The following is a 21,993-nucleotide window of genomic DNA, read 5'->3' as shown; positions in this document are numbered from 1 at the left end:
GAGTGACATTCTGTGAAATACACATATAACCTATTTGAGATGAAAGGACTGTTTCTACCACAGACACTGCCTATGTGTAATCCTAATCACTCAGGGAGACACAGGAAGGAATATGGAGAGTTTCAGGTCAATCAGGACAAACATGGATAAGCCCTGTCTCATCTGACATCGCCTTGCTTCATGGAGTGTTGGCAGGAGCAGAGAGGGCGCATTGCCAGAAATAGCATTTGTTCAATAGTATTGTCTGCCCCTGGCACTAAAAACAACTCTCTGTGTGGTTTGTGGTTCTTTGAGAAATTCAAATGCTTCCCTAGTAAAGCTCATGATATAGTCAGTGGATAATTTTATAAATGTTTTCTGTCTGTTTGGGACTCAGTAAGTATAGAACTTCTCCCAGCACAGCTGTGGCTGTCAGGCTATTTCATGTTTTACCACCAGGGGAAGTAGAGATATTTTAGATCTATCAGTGACAGAGGGATTAGGAGAACTTAAATGTAATAGAGAAACTGGTAAGGATAGTCCTTTCCTAAGATGATGCTTGTGCTGAAGGAAATAGCAGGGGTCTACTTTGGATGTCTGAGTGGTCTATGCATATTCTGAGAGAAAATCCAATACATACTCATGTCTCAGGGGAAGCCTTTGCTCTTTGTGGGGTGTGTTTGCCAGTTACTGGTAGATTTTTGGAAGGGAAGAACATAATCTTCTAACCTCTAAGAGTCAGGTGAGAAAAGGCCTCCATAAGAGGAAGACCAGAGGAAACAGACATGGAACATAGGAGCCTTATGCAGTGTCACACTTCAATTTGTAGCTTTGTTAAAAAAAAAATGAGCTTGTGCCAAGGAGACCTCTGTTTTCACTGTATTTGATGTTGGAATGGTTTGGGGAGGGGAAGGAAAAAAATTGTTTAAATATGGATATGGGTGGACCAATTGCAACAATGAGATGTACAAGACGTTATTTCGAAAAATAAACTTTACAACAGTTGTGGGGATGGGGAGATGGGAGGACAGGGATGGTAAGGAGAAACAAAGGAGGAGGCAACAATGCTATATAAGAAATGTACTCATTACCTTGCTCAAGTAATTGTAACCCCTATGTATGGTATTTTCACAATTAAAAAATGATAATTATGGGACTTTCAGAATCATGAGTTGATTAAGCAAAAAGCTTTTAATATCTGAGACATATAATTAATTTTATTTGTATTTAACCAACATATTCTATTTATTTGATGATATTCAGTAACATTCCTATTTCAAAAATCCATCTCACTTTTAAGCCTAGCTTTGTGACTCATTCTTCAATTCCTAGCTACTACTGATTCTTGAGTCATTCTGCATGGGATTTGACTCTGTAATTCTCTCCAAACTATAGAAATGGCATGCTGCTGGTAGATGATTTTTGTCTTTGACTTTCACATTTAGTAATAAGAGATAAATTGACTTTTGCAGTAACATTATAAATTCTGGTTCTGGGAGTCCCTGGAAGCTGAAGTAATCCAAGATCCCACTTGGACAAGCTCTCTGGTATGACATCTTCTGTCAAGTCCTCCAAACTCAGATTACTGCTGCAGTTCAGAGAATTTGCTCTGCTGCTCTCTAGACAAGCTTTGAAATAGGACAGCTGGGCCAAGCCCTACAGAGATATTTTTGTTAAGGACTGTATCACTGTGGGAGGAAAACGTATACTTTGTATCAGTAATAAACCCCAATATCCTCAGCCTCCACCCTGCTGATTTGCAGTGTGAAATCTGTGCCTGATCCACTGCCACTGAATCTGTCTGGGACCCCAGATTCTCGGTTGGTAGCCCAATAGATCAATCGCTGTGGAGACTGGCCAGGCTTCTGAAGGAACCAATACAGAAGGCTATCTCCATCACTATCTATGAGGCTCTGACTTGACCTGCAGGAGAGGGAGACCATCTCTCCCAGGGTGACAGCCAGGGAGAGTGGAGTCTGAGTCATTACAATATCACCATTGGATCCTGAAATTAAAGTAAATTAAAAGTCCAAGGTTATATGTGGTATATAATTTTTCTGTGGTTATATATTAATTCCCAATCCTTTTCCTGGTTTCCCTTCTATCGTAAAACCATTCAATATTTCAAAACATATACAAATATTAAAAAGCATAAATGAGGTTCTAGATCTCATGTATGGTACCCACTGCACAGTTGTCATAGTTGTCACCAAAGCTCAGGACCTGGTTCCATCTAGAATGTTCATCACTCTCATATAATTAACTTCACCTGCCTCATTGTAGAGGACAAGTTCTGTGCATCTAACCCATGAACAGAATATAAACAAGAACCAGTGGCCCTGAGGGCTTACCCTCAACCCCCTTTTCCATCCTCATGTCCCTCTGCCCTTACCAGTGATCCAGAGCATTAGGAGACCCGTTCTGGGTCTCATTTTAGCTGGGAATCCAGGAGATTTGATCAGTAAAATTAAGGTCAAGATGAGCCTTTATGTCAAACTAGGGCTGGACAGTCCTCCTTGGGGAGCACTATGCAAATCAGCAGGAGGGTGCAGCAGTGTGAGAAGAACAAAGTGGTGGACAAAGGCATCTCTCTTGTGAAGAAAGTGACTTAAATTTCTTCTGTGTTTGAAGAAAAGACCCACAAATACCAGGCTGGCTCCAGCAGTGGGTAGAAGGACTCCTCTCCCCTGATGCCTGGATCTGCAGGGAGGATGTGGTGTACTTGACCCTGCAACCTGAAACACTAGAGGCCCAATTCCATTGAAATGTGTGTCCAGGGGAGTCTTGGTGAAGGGTTAGTTGGATTGGCCCACTTCTCGTTATTCTAGAGAAAGATACTGTGCACAGACTTTATTTGCCATTGTTTCTCAGGACTTCTATCTAATACTACAGTGGTCTCATCTAGGTAAGGAAATCAAATACCTAATCAAGTTAATCTGACATCACTGAAACAAAGTTAACTTTTGATTAGCAAGTTATCAACAACTGTTAGAGATGTTCTTCATAAGACAGACTCTGGTGGCTTATGTCTGTAATCCTAGCTACACTTGAGGCTGAGTTCTGAGGACATGGTTCAAAGCCAGTCCAGGCTGAAATTTCCCCTTGTGACTCTTATCTTCAATTAATCATTCAGAAATTGGAAGTGGTGCTGTGGCTGAAAGTGGTAGAGTGTTTTCCTTGGCCAAAAGAGCTCAGGATCAATGCCCAGGTCCAGAGTTCAATCCCTATAAGTGATAAAAAAAAAACAAATAAGGTTCTTCATAGAGGGTCTAATAAATTAAGTTCCTTATGATCACTTATGTCAAAACAAAATAAACCAGAGGAAAAAAATTCTCCTTAATTAATAACATTTCTAAATGAAAGAGAAAAAAGGCGGAGAACACTCAATTTTACACAGTCATTTTCACAATCATTAAATATGGGAAGACACTCCTTCAGCATAACTCTTCAGACTAACAGCAGCTTTCTGAATATTTCTCTCTCTCTTCTATAAGACAGTATGAACAAGAAAACCAGTAACATTCAGTTAGGTAGTCAGACTATTACAACATCTATTTTTACTCTTCCTACAGAATCTTCTCCTGGAAAAGTTATTAACTCTGTATTAGACCCTCCTTGTCCTGCCTGCATTCCATGTGGGCAGCCGCAGCCAGGACTCCACACCTCATAGCAGGACCCAGCAAGAGCTGTGTTCATGTCTCAGTATAACAAACTCTCAAGGTTAAGTCTTCTCTTAGGCTTCATCAGAATCTACTAAGAAACTGAATGCTGGTTCAGAGTTGTACAGAGGGAGTCATATTCCACTTACCCCATCTAGAGCGTGAAGAACATACATATCTGTTGCTATTGGCCACTGTTTGTGACATTTTCTTATGGGTTACACAAAAAGTTTCTTCTATTAAAATTTATTATAGCAATTTTTATTGTGATTAAGTGATTACATAAATTTCACAAATTTCACAGGATTGTTATAGTCACAAAGTAAGTGATACTTATAGTCACAAACACATTCCAGCCTTTGTGGGGCAAATTGTCTTTATTGTCGATTATAAAGTTTGTTAATTCTATGGGCTTTGACAGTACAGTTATTTCTTCCACATGGGGTTATATATACATTTCTTTCCTTTTGCTTAGTGTCAGCTGTTCCCTCTTTCCTGCTCATTCCCTCCCTCACATTGCTGCCATTGTGTTGCTTAGTTTATTATGATCAATGTCCCATGCAGCTGATAGGTCCCACTGTTGTATGTCGTCCCCTGTTTGCCTCTGTCTCTCTGTCCCCCTCCTGGTTTCCCTCTGATGTGCATATATAGACCATATATGTGGTATATATTATTTTTAAAATAAGTTTATTATTGGGAAAAAACCATACATTTCTTATCAAGCATTGTTGCCTCTTCCTTTGTTTTCCCTTCCCATCTCCCCCCCCCCCTTTCCCCATCCTCCTTTACCCCCATACCCCAACACCAAAGTTGTAAATTTCATTTTTTCAACATAATGTTTTGTACATCTCATTATTGCAATGGGTCCACCTGTAAAATCCCTATTTAAGCAGTTTCTTTCTCTCTCTCTTTTTTTATTGTGAAAATACTGTACAGAGGGGTTACAATTACATGGCCAAGATAATGAGTACATTTCTTATCAAGCATTGTAGCCTCCTCCTTTGTTTCCCCTTCCCATCCCTTCCCATCCTCCCCCACATTCCACCACCCCATCCTCCTCCCTCTGCCTCCTCCAAAGTTGTAAAGTTTGTTTTCTACATAACGACTTGTACATCTCATTGTTAAAATGGGTCCACTTGTATCCCTATTTAAATGATTTGTTTTTTTTTCCCTTTCCCTCCCAAATTATACCAACATCAAATACAGTGAAACCAGGGGTTATACCATGAGTGAGGGACATACAAAGCACCAAAGAATAATCTTATAAATACGTTATTTGTAAAGTATTTCTTTTATTCTTTTGGTGCTTGCTTATGCAAAGAGAATGAGCATACACTTTGAGATACCATTACTAGAAGAAAGTTCCAAACTGAAATTAAATGCCAGTTACATGGAAGGGGAGATGACTAACACAGGTAAATTCCCAATAGGTTCTAACTTCAATTCTGTATATGAATTACAAATGATACAGCTCAAAAGAAATACTGAAATCTTATGCTTTGATTTCACCACCCCCCCCCAACTAAGAATGTGCAACCATAAGAAGACTCATATATGACTAAATTTTTGTGCATTTTTATACTTTGTGTGTGTGTGTGTGTGTGTGTGTGTGTGCGTGCGTGTGTGTGTATCCTTGGACTTTGACTCAGGGTCTGATCTATGTCCTGAGCCATAGTACTCAAGGTCAGCACTCTTCCACCTGAGTCACATCTCCATTTCTGCCCTTTTGTTGATTAACAGGAGGAAAGAGTCTCTTGTACTTTCCTTTCCCCGGCTGCCTTTGAACTGGGATCAGCAGATCTCAGCCTTCTGTGTAGGTGGGTTTTCAGGCATGAGCTATTTGCAATGGCCTCTTGTACATACATAAGCCTTGTAGAACACCGGGATATGAATTAATACCTCTCAAAACAGGACAATATATAGCTTCAGGAACCACAGTCCCATAACACACAACTGGGCATGGAAGAGTTTCATTCTCAGGATTGGAACATTGTGAAGTTGCTGATCAGTCTTGCTGGCCATTTGCCCTCAACTGCATACCAGGTGATGGTCTGTTCTTCTCAGGTGTGTGCAGTTGTAGAGGCTCAGTAGTGGTCATTGTTCTTGGCAAGTTGGACGCAGAGAAGCAGCAGAAAATATAAAAAGATAGTAAGCTTAAATATTGCCATGGATTAGAGAAAAGTGATTGTTAAAAATCTCTCAAGTGACTATGGATAGAAAAAAATTACCTCAGCCCAATAAAGATACATGGCAAAACTATTGTCACCATCATACTAAATGGGGAAAACTGAAATTATAAAAGTATTTCCTCAAAAAGAGTATATATAAGTGTAACTAAGGAGATGAAGCATCTCTACAATGAAATGCACAAAGTATACATACATATTGTGCTTTGTTTTACCTAGATAGCCTTCTCTTTGCTTTGTGAATCCAAAGTAATGGCACAACCCTGATTCCCCAGAGTATGTAGGTATGTCATTTACAAATCAGGAGAGGCATTATAAAGTCTGAGCTGAGGGCCATGTAGAGAAAAGAATGTTAGGATAAATAAGTTCTTCTCAGTGCCTTACATAAGAAAAAAATACATGTATACCTACAAACCATACCAGTAATGCATCCAATTTAGTTGATGTTTTTCTGATTCTGATCCAAAAACTAAGCAGCCTTAAACCTTCAACTGCTAGGCAACATTCTTGAATTCAAGCTCACTGAGAATGGAGCCTGAGTCCTGCTTCCTCACCATGGTTGCAGCAGCAGGAAGAAGAGAAGCAAGTCTGCAACTACATGTCCAAACTACATGTCAATTCCTAAGGCTGATCCTGCTCAGGGAGAGCTGGTTTGGTGACTTAGTTTCCCTGCACTGCCATGGAGAATACAGATATCTTGCGCTGGTAGACAAATTCATGGAATAGTTTTAAAATCAACATTCTGGAAGCAGGGAAGTCTAGAGTGTCATCTGTTTTAGATCTCTTCCTGACTACTCACTTTCTTGTAATGTCCTCACAAGGACTTTGATGCCTGTGACAGAGACAGAGACAGAGCCATCCAGTGCCACATCTCCTCAAGACACTAGCACTACAGGACTTGCTACAGTTTCAGGGACCTCACATCACCTCACTCACTGTTACAGACTTCTCCAAGGATACATATCTCAGGGGACATGAATCAATCCTTGAAAGATGGTCTTTGTTGATAATGAGGCAGGAAATAGAGGCAAAGCCAAGCTTCCAGTCTCTAAATTCCAAAAACAGAAGACTTTACCCCACAATTCAGCCTGCTGACAGCTCCTTCTGAGTGTCCCTGGACCTAGTCAAATACCCAAGCCTGGAGACTCTTTGTTGATGACAAAACACTAACTCTGTGGTTTCCATAGTTTACTAAGCCAGATAGGTCTTTTCATATATATTGTGGGATTTCGCTACCATCTAGTGGTACTATTCTAACATTACATGTTTTAAAAAGAGGATTCTATTTTTTTATTTTTCGTTAATTTTTAATTTTACTTTATTGCAAAGATGCTGTACAAATGGTTACATGTACATGAGTAAGGTGATGAGTACCTTTCTTGTCAAGCATTGTTACTCCCTCCTTTGTTGTTCTCCCACTATTCCTTCCCTTCCCTACCTGGTTCACCTCCGCCTCAAAGTAGTATAGTTCATTTCCAATATAGAATCTTGTGGGTATCATCGTTGCAATGGGTCATCCAGTATCCTTGTTTCAGCATTTTGTTATTCCCTTTCCCTTCCCCAAATTATAAAAATGTATATACAAGATTCTATACACGGGCTGGGAAGGTGGCTCAGTGGTAGAGCGCTTGCCTTGCATGCATGAGGCCCTCAGTTCGATTCATCAGCACCACATAAACAAAAAGAAAAAAGCCGGAAGTGGAGCTGTGGCCCAAATGGTAGAGTGCTAGCCTTGAGCTGAAGAGCTGAGGGACAGCACCCTGGCCCAGAGTTCAGTCCCCACGATTGGCACCCCCCCCCAAAAAAAAAGGGAAAAAAAGAAAGTTCCCATAGAATATTTTTGACAAATGTTTACCATTCTGCTACTTTGAACAGTACATAATTATTTTAGGGTCACAAGCAGGGAATTCCCCTGTGACCTGTCTCCTCTACAGACATGGAACCCCTATTTGCAATCTGCTGATCATACTGGAAGCAAATTTTTTTTTTTTTTTTTTTTTTTTTTGTCGGTCGTGGGGCTTGAACTCTGGGCCTGGGTGCTGTCCCTCAGCTCTTCAGCTCAAGTTGAGCGCTCTACCACTTGAGCTACAGCGCCACTTCCGGTTTTCTGGTGGTTTATTGGAGATAGGAGTCTCACAATCTCTCCTGCCCGGGCTGGCTTTGAACCGCGATCCTCAGATCTCAGCCTCCTGAGTAGCTAGGATTACAGGCGTGAGCCACCAGCCCCCGGCTGGAAGCAAATTTTTGCTTGTTAGGACTATCAAATTTTTGGCCTATGTACTCAGGATGTTTTTTCCAGAAAACATAAATCCACACATAGAAATCAGATAGTCACAGCTGTTTGAATTGACATTAATAATATTTTCATTCTTGATGTGCCATATCTCTATATCAAACAGAATGAAAAATACAGTTTGTAACAGAATAAACATGAGTATATCACCTAGAATCTGGATATGGTTAGTAAACTCTAGGGGATTTTCTCATAGCTTTTAGACTTTTCAAAAACATAAATAATAGAAACCAAATGAGGTGGTTTATACGTATAATTCTAGCTACTCTGAAAGTGGACATGTGGATAGTGGGAGTTCAAGGTCAAGCTGGAAAACATACAAGAGACCCCCATCTCAATTAATTAAAGCTGGGTGTGCCAATGTGTGGCTTGTCATCCTACCTGTGTTGGACATCCAACTAGGAAGTTCACTATCCAGGTAGCCTAGGAATAAACAAATGCATGACTCTATCTCAAAAACAACCAAAGTATGCTGGATGTGGCATGATTCAAGCGGTAAGATGCCTGCCTGGCAAATGCAAGGCTCAGAATTCAAACCCAAGTACCTACCAAAAAAATTAACAGTCAATAATATAAAATAATTCTCTAGATAGCTACTCACTTAGTGTAATTATCTTATGTATTCTCTATATTATCTTGTAGTGAAGGCAGAGAATTGAATAAGCCAGATCAATATAATACTTGAAAATCATAGAGTGGCCCAGAGGTCAGCTTTAAGATCATTCAATGTCTGGATATTACTGTTTTTAGATCCACAATCTTGTGGGGGGAGGTGGTGGGCAGGGAAATGAATGTATAAGTACAATGCATTTATTTACACCCTTCATCCAATTTCACATGTTGAAATCCTATCTAAAATGTAATGTTATAGAAGTGGGCCTTTGTGAGTATGTGGATGGTAATTAAGTCATGGAGGCAAGCCTTTCATGAATGGGATTTCAATAAACAAAACCAAATAGATTTCACTCCTGATCTTTAATACAGAACATCACTCAGAAAAACAATCTTGACTATGCTGGCATTGCAATCTTGGACCTCCAGGCTCCAGAATGTAGAAATAAATTTAGTGTTTATAACGAATGCAGTGTCTGGTACGTTGTCATCATAGGTCAAAAGGATGACAGTAAGCCAGCTGAAAAGGACTGTTGTGGTTTCTCTATCTTTTATTCTTCCATCTTTCCAGAGTCCCTGTGATGTTGAAAAATGTTAAGGCTCCATAGAGAACAGTTTTAAAACTGCCTTCTTGTCCAACTCTGACTTCAAAAATTTTGAAATGTAAGGAATGACATCAAGTTACCCAAGATACCTAAGACAGGACAGTTGATCCTCATTTGCTTTGCTCTTCAGCACCTGGTGCAAATTTACACTATATAAACAAGTCAACTAAAGGTAGTTATAATATATTTTAACATGCATAGCCAGAAAACACTTTATTAACACTCTCTCACTATAGTCTCATTGGCTCCCATGTCCAAAATAGGAAATTAAGGCTTAAAGAGAGGTAGGTAATTTACCCAAGTTTGCAAAATTGGTATATTTGTACATTTAAATGCAGACTAAACTATATCCATACTTAGGCTGTCATACCATGTGCATTCATTTTCCTGCAGAAATAAAAATCTCACGAACTTTTTTCCATATTCTACATTCATATGCGCTACCATGATATCTCTATCCTGGCTGCTGCCAAGTCATATCAGCTGAAGTTGAAATATCTGTACCCACTTACATACAAATGGCTGAGACTTGGGCAACTGTACTTTTATCTCTCGCATGCAGTAATAATGTGTAATTAACAGTATGAAATCCTGGGCTAGATAATAAAACTTCTATGATGGTGCTAGGACCACTTCGCAAATCTTTCTTTGTCTCTTTCTTTCTTCCTTTTTAGTGCTGGGGATTGAACCCAGGGCCTTGTGCATATTAAGCAAGTGCAACAACACTAAGCTACATGGCCATTTCCATCTCTCCAATTTGATTCACTGCTACCTGTTCCTGATACTTTGCATTCCTTGGTCATAATATTTGGAGACTACTAAACTTCATAAGCTTTTCATCTTTTTTCTCCCTTCCCATGTATCAAGACACTATGCAAGAAGGATTTTCCTGACATCCCAAGCAGAGTTCATGGCTCATTATCAGGTTTTATTTTACCATGCATATCACTCTATAATTACATTTATAATAACAACTCACTTAAATGATTGTTATCTTCTTCAGACTATTGGTAGACTATTGTTCAATCCTATTTTTTATGTAACCAGGAATAGAATTTTTCTTGTCTTGTTTTCCTCTTTTTGACTTGGTGAAAGTATCGTGATTTTGTAGAACTGTTTATTCTCCATGAATATTGTTTCAGGACATTTCTGTATAAAGTCTATAATAAAATTAAGAGATTTCCAGCCAAAGAAGACAACTCAGCATTCTAGAGGTTAATGACTGTACTCTGGGTTCCTGTGTGCTGGGCACTGCATTTGGCATCTCGGTTTTACAACAATGGACAATCTATATTGAAAGTTGCTTTCTTTTTCGTTTCCTATTTTGAGCCATTTGAAGTATTTAAGGTATATAGAAAGTTAATTGTGGAAGTATGAGATAGTAATCTTTTAAAAAATATTATTTATTGTAAAGATACTGTATAGAGTTGTTACAGGTACATGAGTAAGGTAATGAGTACATTTCCTATTGAGCATTGTTACCCCTCCTTTGTTTTCCCTCTACATTCCCTTCCCTCCCTACTTCCCCAACTCCTCCTTCCCCCTACTCCCGAAGTTGTGAAGTTCCTTTCAACATAGTGTCTTGTACATTCCATTGTTACAATGGGTCAACCTGAATCCTTGTTTCAGCATTTTTTTAATTCTCTGCCCCTCCCCAAATTAGAAAAATGTATATACAAGATACAGGGCACTGGAACCAGGGTTATATGAGCTGGGTTATATTTAGCCTTCAAATCTTAAAAATAAGCAATGCATGATACAATTTGTTCATGAGGGTATTCTCAACCTCCTGATTGATGCTCTGATTCTTCCATTAAAGTATAATCTTGTTAGAATCAAGTTTTGATCCAGGCTAAAATGTAAATACCAATGGAAATAATGACATTAAGTTGGTATTAGTTAATTATGCCTTCCTATTAATGAAATAACTTGGAAAAGGTTTTTACAAAAACTGGATGATAGCAAGAGGGATTTTAGAAAAAGGCATTATAGTGGGTAAGGTGTATAAAATTGTACAAAACTGGAACTGCATATTGAAAAAGAATAATTTCACAGGGAGGAGTAACTTACTTTTTTAGATGAGCCAAGTTAAGATGGATTATTATGTAAGAAGAAAGTTTGTATTTTGTCTTTCTAAAAACTAGCAAATACTTATCTATTTATAAAAAATAAATACTAGAATGAAAAATTCAAAACAACTTTAATGATGCATTTAATATTTTGGAGACAACAAAGATTTTCAGTGTAGAGACAGTTCAATAAACTATGGTATTTATAAGCACTGGATTCCCATGTAATCATTATAAGTGATGTTCTTAGAACAGTGCAATTTCTTAGGCTGTTATTAGATAGAAAATATATGCATGATATAATGCTATGAAAAGTCAAGGTATAAAGTAGGCTCACACCTGTAATCCTACCTACTCATAAGGGTGAGATTTGAGGATCATGGTTCAAAGCCAGCCCCCACAGGAAAATCCATTTAACCACCAAAATATCAGAAGTGGAGCTGTGGCTAGCCTTGAGAAAAAAAAAAAGCTGAGAACAATGCCCGGGCCCTGAATTCAAGCTCCAATTTTGGCAATAAACAAATGAATAATCAAATATATGACCCTGAAGTTGTAGGAAATTATGTATATGCATATATGCATGGCAGAAAGGTCTAACCGTGGTGTTCCAATGTTCATCTTGTGGAAGTCCAAAATGGGATCAACATAAACATTTACTTAAAGAAAATCAAAAGTGACAATATGTTGGAAATGATCTGTTAACTTGGGGGGCAGTGAGAGAGGAAGGGAAAGAGGAAGAAAAATGAGGGAGGGAGTAACAAGTTAGACAAGAAAAGAAAGTAATCACTACCTTACTTATGTAACTGTAACCCCTCTGTACATCACCTTGACAATAAAATTAAAATTAAAAAACTAAAAAAGAAACCCAAAAGCTTTTACTTATTCTATTTAAAACTATATTTTAAAAGAATTATAGGCATGTTTTAAAGTTCTAATGCATTGCCCCACTCTACTGGACTGGAATTTGGGGAGAATTATTTATACAAGTCCATGAGTAAGAGGCCAAATAAGAATTCCACAAAGAAATGTCAACAGGAACCAAAGGGTCCTACTCCTAATCTTCCTTCTACAGCAAATCACACAATCCCCCAAATCCACATAATTTGATCATTTAAAGGCAAATGATGAACCAACTTCTCCATTTGTAAAAATACATACCTGTGACAAGGATGGAAAAGGCACTGAGAACCAAAGTGAATGATACACAATTTTGAGGAAGATTCCACAGATAAAGGAATGTGTCCCACACATTTCCAACTCTCAGTCTGGGAAAGTCAGTCATCCTTGTCATACTAATAAAACACAAAAAATGTTAACTGTGGGATTCAAAAAGATTGCATGAGAACATGTGTTCATTGTGACAGCACAGCAACTTCAGTGCAAATTACTATGTCTCTCTTTCCTTGCCTTATTCCCACCTCCTTCTTCAATTCTGAAGGTGAGATTCTGGGGAGCCAGTTCTCTTTGCTCCAGTAATAAATGAAAGGGAACACGTGATTGGAAATAAAATTTCTTCACATAATTCTTGGATTCTCATTCTTCATTAAGGTACTGAGTACTAATGGGATTATAAAACAGAAGAAAGTCTTAACTTTTCCACTAATTTTTTAATTTTGTTTTTTTTTTGCAAGGGCTCTGGTTGTGGGGCCTGAACTTTGGGCCTGGGCGCTGTCCCTCAGCACTTCAGCTCAAGGCTAGCGCTCTACCACCTGAGCCACAGCGCCACTTTCAGCTTTTTTCTTTTGTGCTTATGTGGTGCAGAGGTATCGAACCCAGGGCCTCAGGCATGCAAGGCAAGCACTCTACCACTGAGCCACCTTCCCAGCCCCTCCACTATTTTTTAAATGCCTCCTATAAGAAGAATCAAAATTAATGAAAGAAGCAACTCAGAAACAATATAAAGATGTTTGTGGTGTATTGATACCAGGAGAAGTTGAAATGTCACATGTAAATACCAAATGACATTTACAAAGCACAAACCCTAATTCTTCTGTGAGCTAATGTGATAATTACAGAATTATACTTTACAAAAAAATCACCATTGAGAATATCACAGCCAATTTCAATCACAGAAGCAAATCTGCAAAGAACTGCTGAAATTTTCACTTATTCAGTCCTAAAATTGAGAGGGTTGATCTGTTGACATTGATGGTTTGATCCTCTTCCTCTTCACAAATGAATAGGCCTATATTTTAACTTTATGGTGTCTAGCCTTTCTGGTCTGATATTTATTCTGAGTACCGCTATTGAGCATATGTAGTTTATAAACATAGGCATCCCTTAACAAGCAGAAACACACTCTAAAACAGTTATAACGGAAAATCTGTGATAATGGAAATATTCTATATATGTATTGTCTAACAGACTAGCCATTGGCTACATGCGGCTACTGAATCTCAAATGTGAATAGTGTCTGAGAAATTAATTCTTCCAATTTTAGTAAGTTAAATGAAATTTTAAATAATGAGATTCATCTACTCACTGTGCGCTGGACAGCTCAGTTTCCAAATAAGGAAGCTTAAGTTCTCCAAAAAAAAGTGATAAAATATAATCCAAGCCGGGTGCAGGTGGCTAACACCTGTAATCTTAGTTACTCAGGAGGCTGAGATCTGAGGATCATGGTTCAAAGCCAGCCCAGGCAGGAAAGTCAGTGAGACTCTTATTTCCAATAAACCACTAGAAAACCAGAAGTAGTCCTGTGGCTCAAGTGTAGAGTGCTCGCCTTGAGCTGAAGAGTTCAGTGACAGTGCCCAACACCAGAGTTCAAGCCTCACGATCATACACACATACACACACACACACACACACACACACACACACACACACACACACACACACACACACACACACACACACACACACACACACACATATAAATAATCCAAGTGAAGAAGGTTCCATTGTATAATAACTGCATGTCTGTGAATTATCTGAGTTTTGCTGTCTTATAAAATTCAGTCATCACTCACCTAGATTGACAGCTGGGAGGAAAGGGGTGGGGGTAAACACAAGCTACTTGGGATACTGAGAACTGCTCCTTGAAGGTGAGGGTTGTGCATGAATCTTTTCTATGTTTAGTAGACAGCAAAGTGTCTAGAATGCTGTAGGTAGAAAAATGTATTTCAAAATATAAAACAGGTGCTCTGTTTATCAAAATAGTAGAGAAATCACACAGATGAATTCTATAAATATACAAGCAATATATAGAAAATTTGCTACATTGTATTCCATGATAGGCTCTGGAATAAACTGGTTTTCTGTACTCTGTAAATATTCACTCACTAAAAAACAGAAATGTAATCCTTTATTACTGTTAAAATACATAGAATACCTTCATAAAATGTATTTGTGGACCTATTTTTTCCTTAATTTCTTCCATACCTGCATTACAAAATGGCTCTAAAAGTTTCTAGATGTGTAAAATATGAACACCATCTATTTCTTTTGTTGAATTTGCACTCTAGATTGGATTTAAGTCCCTATTTCATCTTAAGGCTTAGGGCTAGGAAAAGAATAATCTCAACAAATTTTCATGCCTCATTTTTAAGGAGAGCTATGTATTTATTAAGAGAAATATGTATTGGTCTAGGTAGCTAGGAACCTTCCAGAAACAAAAGAAAAAGAACAATTCCACAGCAGTCTCAAGTATTAACATATATCTAAGTGAACACTAGCTGCTCTTTATTCTATAGTATATTTACAAAGATATTTTTACAAGCTATTTCTCAGCTATTGTCATCATCCAGAGTAAAGTTCTGGCATGCCTATTGCTCATTATATAGATCGAAGTTGCTCAAACTCAGAATCTATTGTTTGTATAGGTTTCACCTGGCTATCTTTACCTCACTCAGTAGCACTGAGGGCTGGGAGATTTACTTCAAATATATAAATAACACACACACACACACACACACACACACACACACACACACACCACACACCACACACACACCACTAACTTTCACTATTGCTGTAAAAATTAAGTCCCTTTTGTCTCTGACCCAAGAGTATCACAAATCATCTAGCATCCATGAAAATGTTATTGACTTGCAAGTAGGTTAAATTTCTAGCTTCATACAATTCAAAATACTCATATGAAGAAAAATATATACCTAGAGTTTTGGTGTGCTTCTACATTACCAAGCTCTCAATTTTCATCTTTTTTTAAAATACATTTTTAATTGTAAGAATACTGTAAGTAGGGGTTACAGTTACATGAGCAAGGTAATGAGGACATTTCCTATAAAACATCAGTGTCCAAATAAGCAACACAGAATGGGATAAAGTCATTGCAAGCATATATTTGATGAGTGGTTCACATCAAGAATATACAAAGAACATCATCCTAACAACAACAAACAATCTGATTTTACAATGTGCAAAGAACTCAGATGTTTCTCCAGAGAAGACAATTAAAGTGTCAACAAGCACATGAAGAAGGTGTTTAACATTACTAATCACCAGGACAGTGTAAGTCAAAACAATGAAGAATATGACCACTTCATATGAATTAGGATAACTACAAAAAACAAAGTAACAATACTGACAAAAGTGTGGTAAAATTGGAACCTTTCTAGGGGAAACAGTATGGCATCTTTTCAACCAATTAAAAACAGGATTATTCATGCCCATAATCCTAATCACTCAGGACAGGAAGCTGAAATCCAAGGATAGAAGTTCAAAGCTAGCCTGGGTAGAAAACAGGAAGTGGACCTGTGGTTTAAAGTAGTTGAACACTAGCCTTGAGGAAAAGTTCAGAGACAGTGAGCTGGCCCTGAGTTCAAGCCCATGACAAAAAAAAAGAAAGAAAGAAAAGAGAATTGTCATATAATACAATGATTCCACTTCTGGGCATATACTCTAAAGATCTAAAAGCAAGGTCTTGAGGAAATCTTTGTACAATACTAAAACATGGAGGCAATCCAAATGGCCATCAACAAATGAATAGATAAAATAAATGTGGTTTTTACATACAGTGGTATATTACTTCAACTTAAAAAGAATTATGTTGTGACAGATGCTATATTATGGATGAATCTTAGGGACACTGCTAAATGAAATAAGCTGTAAAATCGAATTTGGAAATTCTTACCTAAAAGACCATTAGAGACTGTCACCAATGTAAAAGCAAAGGAGTATTTATTGCAAGCTCAAGCTTGGTCCTCTGCATACCAGGTAACTGGTGATGCTAAGAGACCCCAGCCCAGGGTTATAGTACTTTTTATACACTTTTTTAGGGAAAGCAGGGACTTTGTATACATCATAGCATCTTACAACAAATTATTACACGTCACTGGAAAATCACAATACAATTTTATAGTATGATTGGCACACTACAAAGCAGAAACAGGTTGTTGGTTAAATCAGAGGGCTGAAGTACTTTAAACTGGTTGGCTTGCACCACAGGGAGTCTCAAGGAGGTGCATGCTAAACTGCAGGGTTCCTTTCTTAAACAAACACCACCTGTGGCCTGACTGCAGGGGGTGGATGGTCACCATGCCCTCCAGCACCTGCCTGCCTGAGGATTTTGTCAAGAATTGTTTATGTTCCTAGTGACCAAGAATTGCTTCTGTTCATTCCTAGGCCAGGCTCATGGTCAGCTACATAACTCATACTTCAGAAGATGACAGCTACCTCAAGTTGGAGTCACTCAGGCCTCAGGCTCCTCAAAGCCAGTCATAAAAAGAACAAATATTGCATATTCTACTTATATCAGTTACATAGAACAGTCAAATTGACAGTGACAGGAAGCAAAAACATTCTTGATGGAGACCTTGAAGCAGAGGAGAGTGGAAAATTATTTTAATGACTATAGAATTTTAATCTTGGAGGATGAAAAGAGTGTGGACATTGAACTTGTACAATATTGTAAATATACTTACTACTACTATGTTGTATTCTTAAAATGACTAAGATAAGAAAACCTGGGAGAGGAGAAGAAGGAGAATGATGAAGGGGTAAATATAATCAAGGTACATTGTATGCCTATGTGGATATATCAAAATGAAATCCATTTATATAACTAGATAATGCTAATACAAAGTGTAAAAAAGATGATAAATTTTGAGTTTGCATTTGACCACAATTACTGAAAAAAAAAGAGAAAAAAACAACCACAGATTTGGAAAACAATTTAAATTGCCAGTAAGCAATAAATCTGGGTTCAATACTATGTCTCACTTAAGTGTGTGCAGCTGTTTTTTAATGTAATGGGAGAAGGTTCAGGGATATCAGCCCTTTTGTTCAAAATACATAGTCAATTTGCTGTAATTTGGATATTATCATACACATTATAAAATATAATAGCATTTGTAGCATCTGAGATATGTTTCCTCTTTTTCTTAAGCTTCCAAGTAGTTTCTAGTTGCACACAAAATGCAGGATCTATTCTCCTTACAAAACAGTAAAACATTACAGGTGAGGGCTATAGCCCTTCATATACATAGCAAAACATCTCAGGTGGCTACCATAATATCCACCCTTCCTTTCTGAATCAAAAGAGACACCTGTGCATTTAACTGAACTCCAGGCTAAGTAAAATAATGATACCATTTCCAAATAGTGATAATATTTAGATAACAATACAGAGAAAAATGTTACCTGATAGCTTCTAGAATATTGTCTTAAAGGACAGTCCGCACATGTTTTGTATTTCTTTATTTCCTTCTTTCTGTTCCTTCACCTCACTTCCTGGAACTTGGAAGTGATTACTGGCATTTTAGCCATCAACTTGGGCCAAGACAGTGAGGGCTATATCCTCACGTTGGGGTCTGCCTCCATCTTCTTGGAATCTTCATACCTTTACTGTCTTCCTCTGGGGTTTGGACAGATAAGAGACTAAACCATTACTAGTTGCATTGTTATGATACATTTGAGTTGTGCTTTCCTTAAGATATCTACACTGTGGATATGCACTCACAGAAAATACATAGTATTGATTTTTAATATATATATGTATTTACATATTATCCTTTAAGTAGTTGTACAAAGGGTTATCACTCAACAAGTCAGTTATTGGTCCTTTTATGATTTTTCTTTCATTTATTCACCAAAATAACATTACCAGTTATATATTGAACACATTGTTCTGCTACTAAGAACTTGCTTCTTCTGCAGGTTAGATTCCTAAGTATATGCTTACAGATGCACAAATACGATCTTCAGCCTGAATTCAGCTCAGAATGTACCTTCAGGAGAAATTACTTCCCACAACAAAATACAGGACTATGAAGACAATACAAGCACTTGGGAATTGTGGCTCCTACTCCACCTGACTTTAGAAATATAGTCCAGTTATTTCTCTGCCCTAGATTTTACCATGCTGGCTCAAAGCAGAACTGAATCTGCCTTCTGTAAGTAGAAATCAAGTGGCATTCAAGGTAAGTGTGCAAGTTTAAGTCAGAGGGCTTTGCTGCTTCAAAACAGAGATTTAGACTTTCAATCTCTCTGTCAGCTTAGTATTTCATGGGAGACCAGCGCACTGTGAGTAACAAGTGTAGATGTGGCACTCAGAGGGAGTTAAACCACTTCAGCTGGGTAATTATGGATAATGGGTGATGGTTGGAATTGGGTCCAACATGGCGGGAATGAATGACTCAGCAAAAATACACACCTTGTTCCCATCAGACTTCAGGTGCTAATGCATTGCCTGTTTCTGACTATGGTCTGGGGAGTGTCCTTCTACCTCCCATCCAATCAAAAGTGTTTTCCCCACTTTTGCTCTGAGATGGGGCATCCAATAAGGAAACTTACTACTCATGATCCGAGACTGGGAAACCAATCACGAGATGCCATGCAGCACAAGCCCGCCCCTTGACCAATCAATAAAGGAACACGCCCTACAGGGCAGAGTCAAAGGGCTGTACATATACCTCAGGGATGTGGGCTTCTTTGGATCAGCTTTTGGCTTCTCCTTTTGCTGAGGGGTCTCTTTCACTGCTCTTTTTGCTGTGAAGAAAAGCTGCGTTAGGGGGGAGATGGGAAGGAATGAAAAAAAAATCAAAAGAACATGCTTTAAGGGGGAAATGGGAAGGGGTGAAAGAAATCAAGAAAACAAAAACCTGCTTTAAAACCTTTTTTTCTAATATATTTATTAGGTGATTTTTTTTCTTTTGTCCTTCCCCCAGGGTATAACCCCTGTTTTCACTGTTTTTGATGTTGATATAATTTGGGGAGAGGAAGGGAAAAAGAGAAATTGTTTAAATAGGGATACAGTGAGATGAGATGTACAAGACGCTAATTCGAAAAACAAACTTTACAACTTTTGAAGGGGGGTGAAATGGGGAGGTGGAGGATGAAGTGGGGGGTGAAGTGTGGGGAGGTGAGGTGGGGATGGGGAAGTGTAGTCTTGGAGATGGGAAGGCAGAGATGGTAGGGGAAAAACAAAGGAGGAGACAATGCTCATGTCATTTAACCCCTCTGTAAGGTATTTTCACAAGAAAAAACTTTTTTTAAAAAAAGAATTCGAGAGCAGAAAAATTCTTAAAGAAAACATACCCGAGACATAGACAACAGTACCCTTTGAAGATGTTGGGGGGAGGGAAGCCTTGGCCTTCAGGCCTTGGGGAGGGCGTGCAGGGGACTGGGCCATGGCGGCAGTGTCCATGGGCCGCCCAGGTGACGCTGGAGGGGCCAGGCCTGCGGGCAGTGGCCAGAGGGAGGGCGGGGCAGCGTCGCAGGCGCCGGGCCAGATGCCCCTCCTCAGCGACCCAGCGCCAGGCTGGGCACCTCTCGCGGTGGGATGCCGGGCAGCGGTGGCGGGGTCCTGGCCGCACCCATAGCCACCCAACCGCTCGGACCTGTGGAAGGGTGGCCAGAAAGGGCTCCCCCGACGCCCAGGCCGGTGACCCGCGTCCTCCCTTCCTGACGGATGCCCTTTGCATGGCGCCCACAAACCTTAGGCATGGGAATGCAAGTTTCAGCATTGCATTGTTCCGGAACAATCCCCTCCACCTTGGACACATCTGAGGAGAGCGGCAGAGACCAAGCGCCGCTGAATGAATGGGCTGCTAGCGGACGGGTGCAGCGCACGGAGCCAGGGTCCTCGGGGCTCAGATGGCGGTCGCTGGGGCACGATGCGGACTCATGGGACTCATGGCGGCAGGGCCATGGCTCCCGCCAGGCGTCCCAAGCTCTGGCGCAGGGCCCCCGCGGGTGCTTCAGGCCGACCCCGGACCTCAGCCCGCGGTCTCCAGGTGCGGTGTGCAGGTCTGTGATTGGAAGTGGGCAGTGTAAAATTCACTAAATGAGGTTCTGTGGTTGAAGATGAATCCTAACCAGGCTAATGTCTGCATTTTCTCAATTCTTCTCACTAGAATCTCTAAAGAATTAGGAAAAAAACAAAAACAACAAGCACCCAGTTCTAGGCTAGCAAAGGGCCCAGGAGTTCTCAGCTTTTATTTTCCTGTATGAATCTAACAATGAAAAAATAATGCAGCAATCTAGTATCTTTAAGGTGTTAAGTTCTGTAGAATGTTGTTTATTTTCTTCCCCTTGTTCTGAGAGAGAAGTTGGTCTAAAGCCAGAGGATATGCTTTCTTACCAGATAGATCAGATCCGCTGACTCTTGATTTCTCCAAATGGTCTCATACTCAAGGAACCTCGAAGATCTTAATTTTGTGAATTACTCAGTCCAAGAATTAAGAACTTAATCTAATAGAATCTCTCAGCAATTTGCTGAATAATTTTTATTATTTTTTTAAACCAAAGACAATCTATATAACACCTGTGTATTTAAATTAAAGCTGGCTTTAAAAATAAAACTGCTTTCAATACCTAGATCCACTCTGCTCTCTTTCACTGGTTGGCTACCACACTCTACCTCTCCTTTGCTCTACAGGCAAGGATTAATGACAATATCTCTTGCTTTGCCCTCATTACTTTCTTTATCCTATCTTATTCATGGGGCTTGTCTGAGGCAGAATCTCCACTGATCCCTTTGTAGATTCAATGAGGGTAAAAATTCTCTTTAAACTACTGGGTATTAAATTTTTCTTGAAGTACAATAATGAAGACCAATCTTACAGATAGATAAAAGGTGAGAGTTCAAAGAAAACAAATGCCCCTCTGTAGCACGTAGTAAACTATTCACAAAGTTCATCATTGCTATAAGGCTCTCCATTATACAGAATAAAAATTTAGGCTCAGACAAGTTATTTTGACTAAGATTAAGCCTTGTAAGTAGCAGAGCCACAAGTGAAATCCTTCCAACAAGAATCTAGTGCTACATTGTTTCAATAAGAATGTGTTACCATTTTTTTAAACCCAGAAGAATGTAATGAGCACCCTGTAGGACTTCTTAAAAGCTGCTTAACTCCCTTAAGAGGGAATAGAAGACTGCCAGGCAGGCAGGGTTGACTGTAAGATGTGGGAAGTGTTCTCATGCTCTTCCTTAGAGGACTAGAAAATATGTTGATCTGCTAGCTGCCCCAAGCAATTCAGAAAGTGGCTTGCATTTTCTAAAACCTAAATCCAAATTTTCACCTTTTCCTTCTCACCAGGAATTCTCCTTCAGGCCTCTTCCTACCATAGTGTCTTGGCAGCTTGGAAATGCTCTGCCTCAGAAATGTGGCACCAAAAGTGTGCCCTGTG

At 39.1% G+C, this 21,993-nt stretch overlaps 1 gene segment (V, D, J or C); it reads right to left on the bottom strand.

Moving 5' to 3' along the window:
- Nucleotides 1-1,694: 1,694 nt before the first annotated feature.
- On the bottom strand, nt 1,695-19,993 carry LOC138809163 (immunoglobulin kappa variable 2-28-like). The segment is given in 2 exon segments: nt 1,695-1,984; nt 19,900-19,993. Coding segments are annotated over 2 exon segments (384 nt in total).
- Nucleotides 19,994-21,993: the final 2,000 nt, after the last annotated feature.

The sequence above is a fragment of the Dipodomys merriami genome, unplaced genomic scaffold, assembly GCF_024711535.1.
Source record: "Dipodomys merriami isolate MVZ:Mamm:240054 unplaced genomic scaffold, mDipMer1.0.p SCAF_489, whole genome shotgun sequence".
In the NCBI taxonomy this organism is placed as follows: domain Eukaryota; kingdom Metazoa; phylum Chordata; class Mammalia; order Rodentia; family Heteromyidae; genus Dipodomys; species Dipodomys merriami.
Note: the sequence above shows the minus strand (reverse complement) of the source record. Positions and strands in the feature narration are given on the sequence as shown.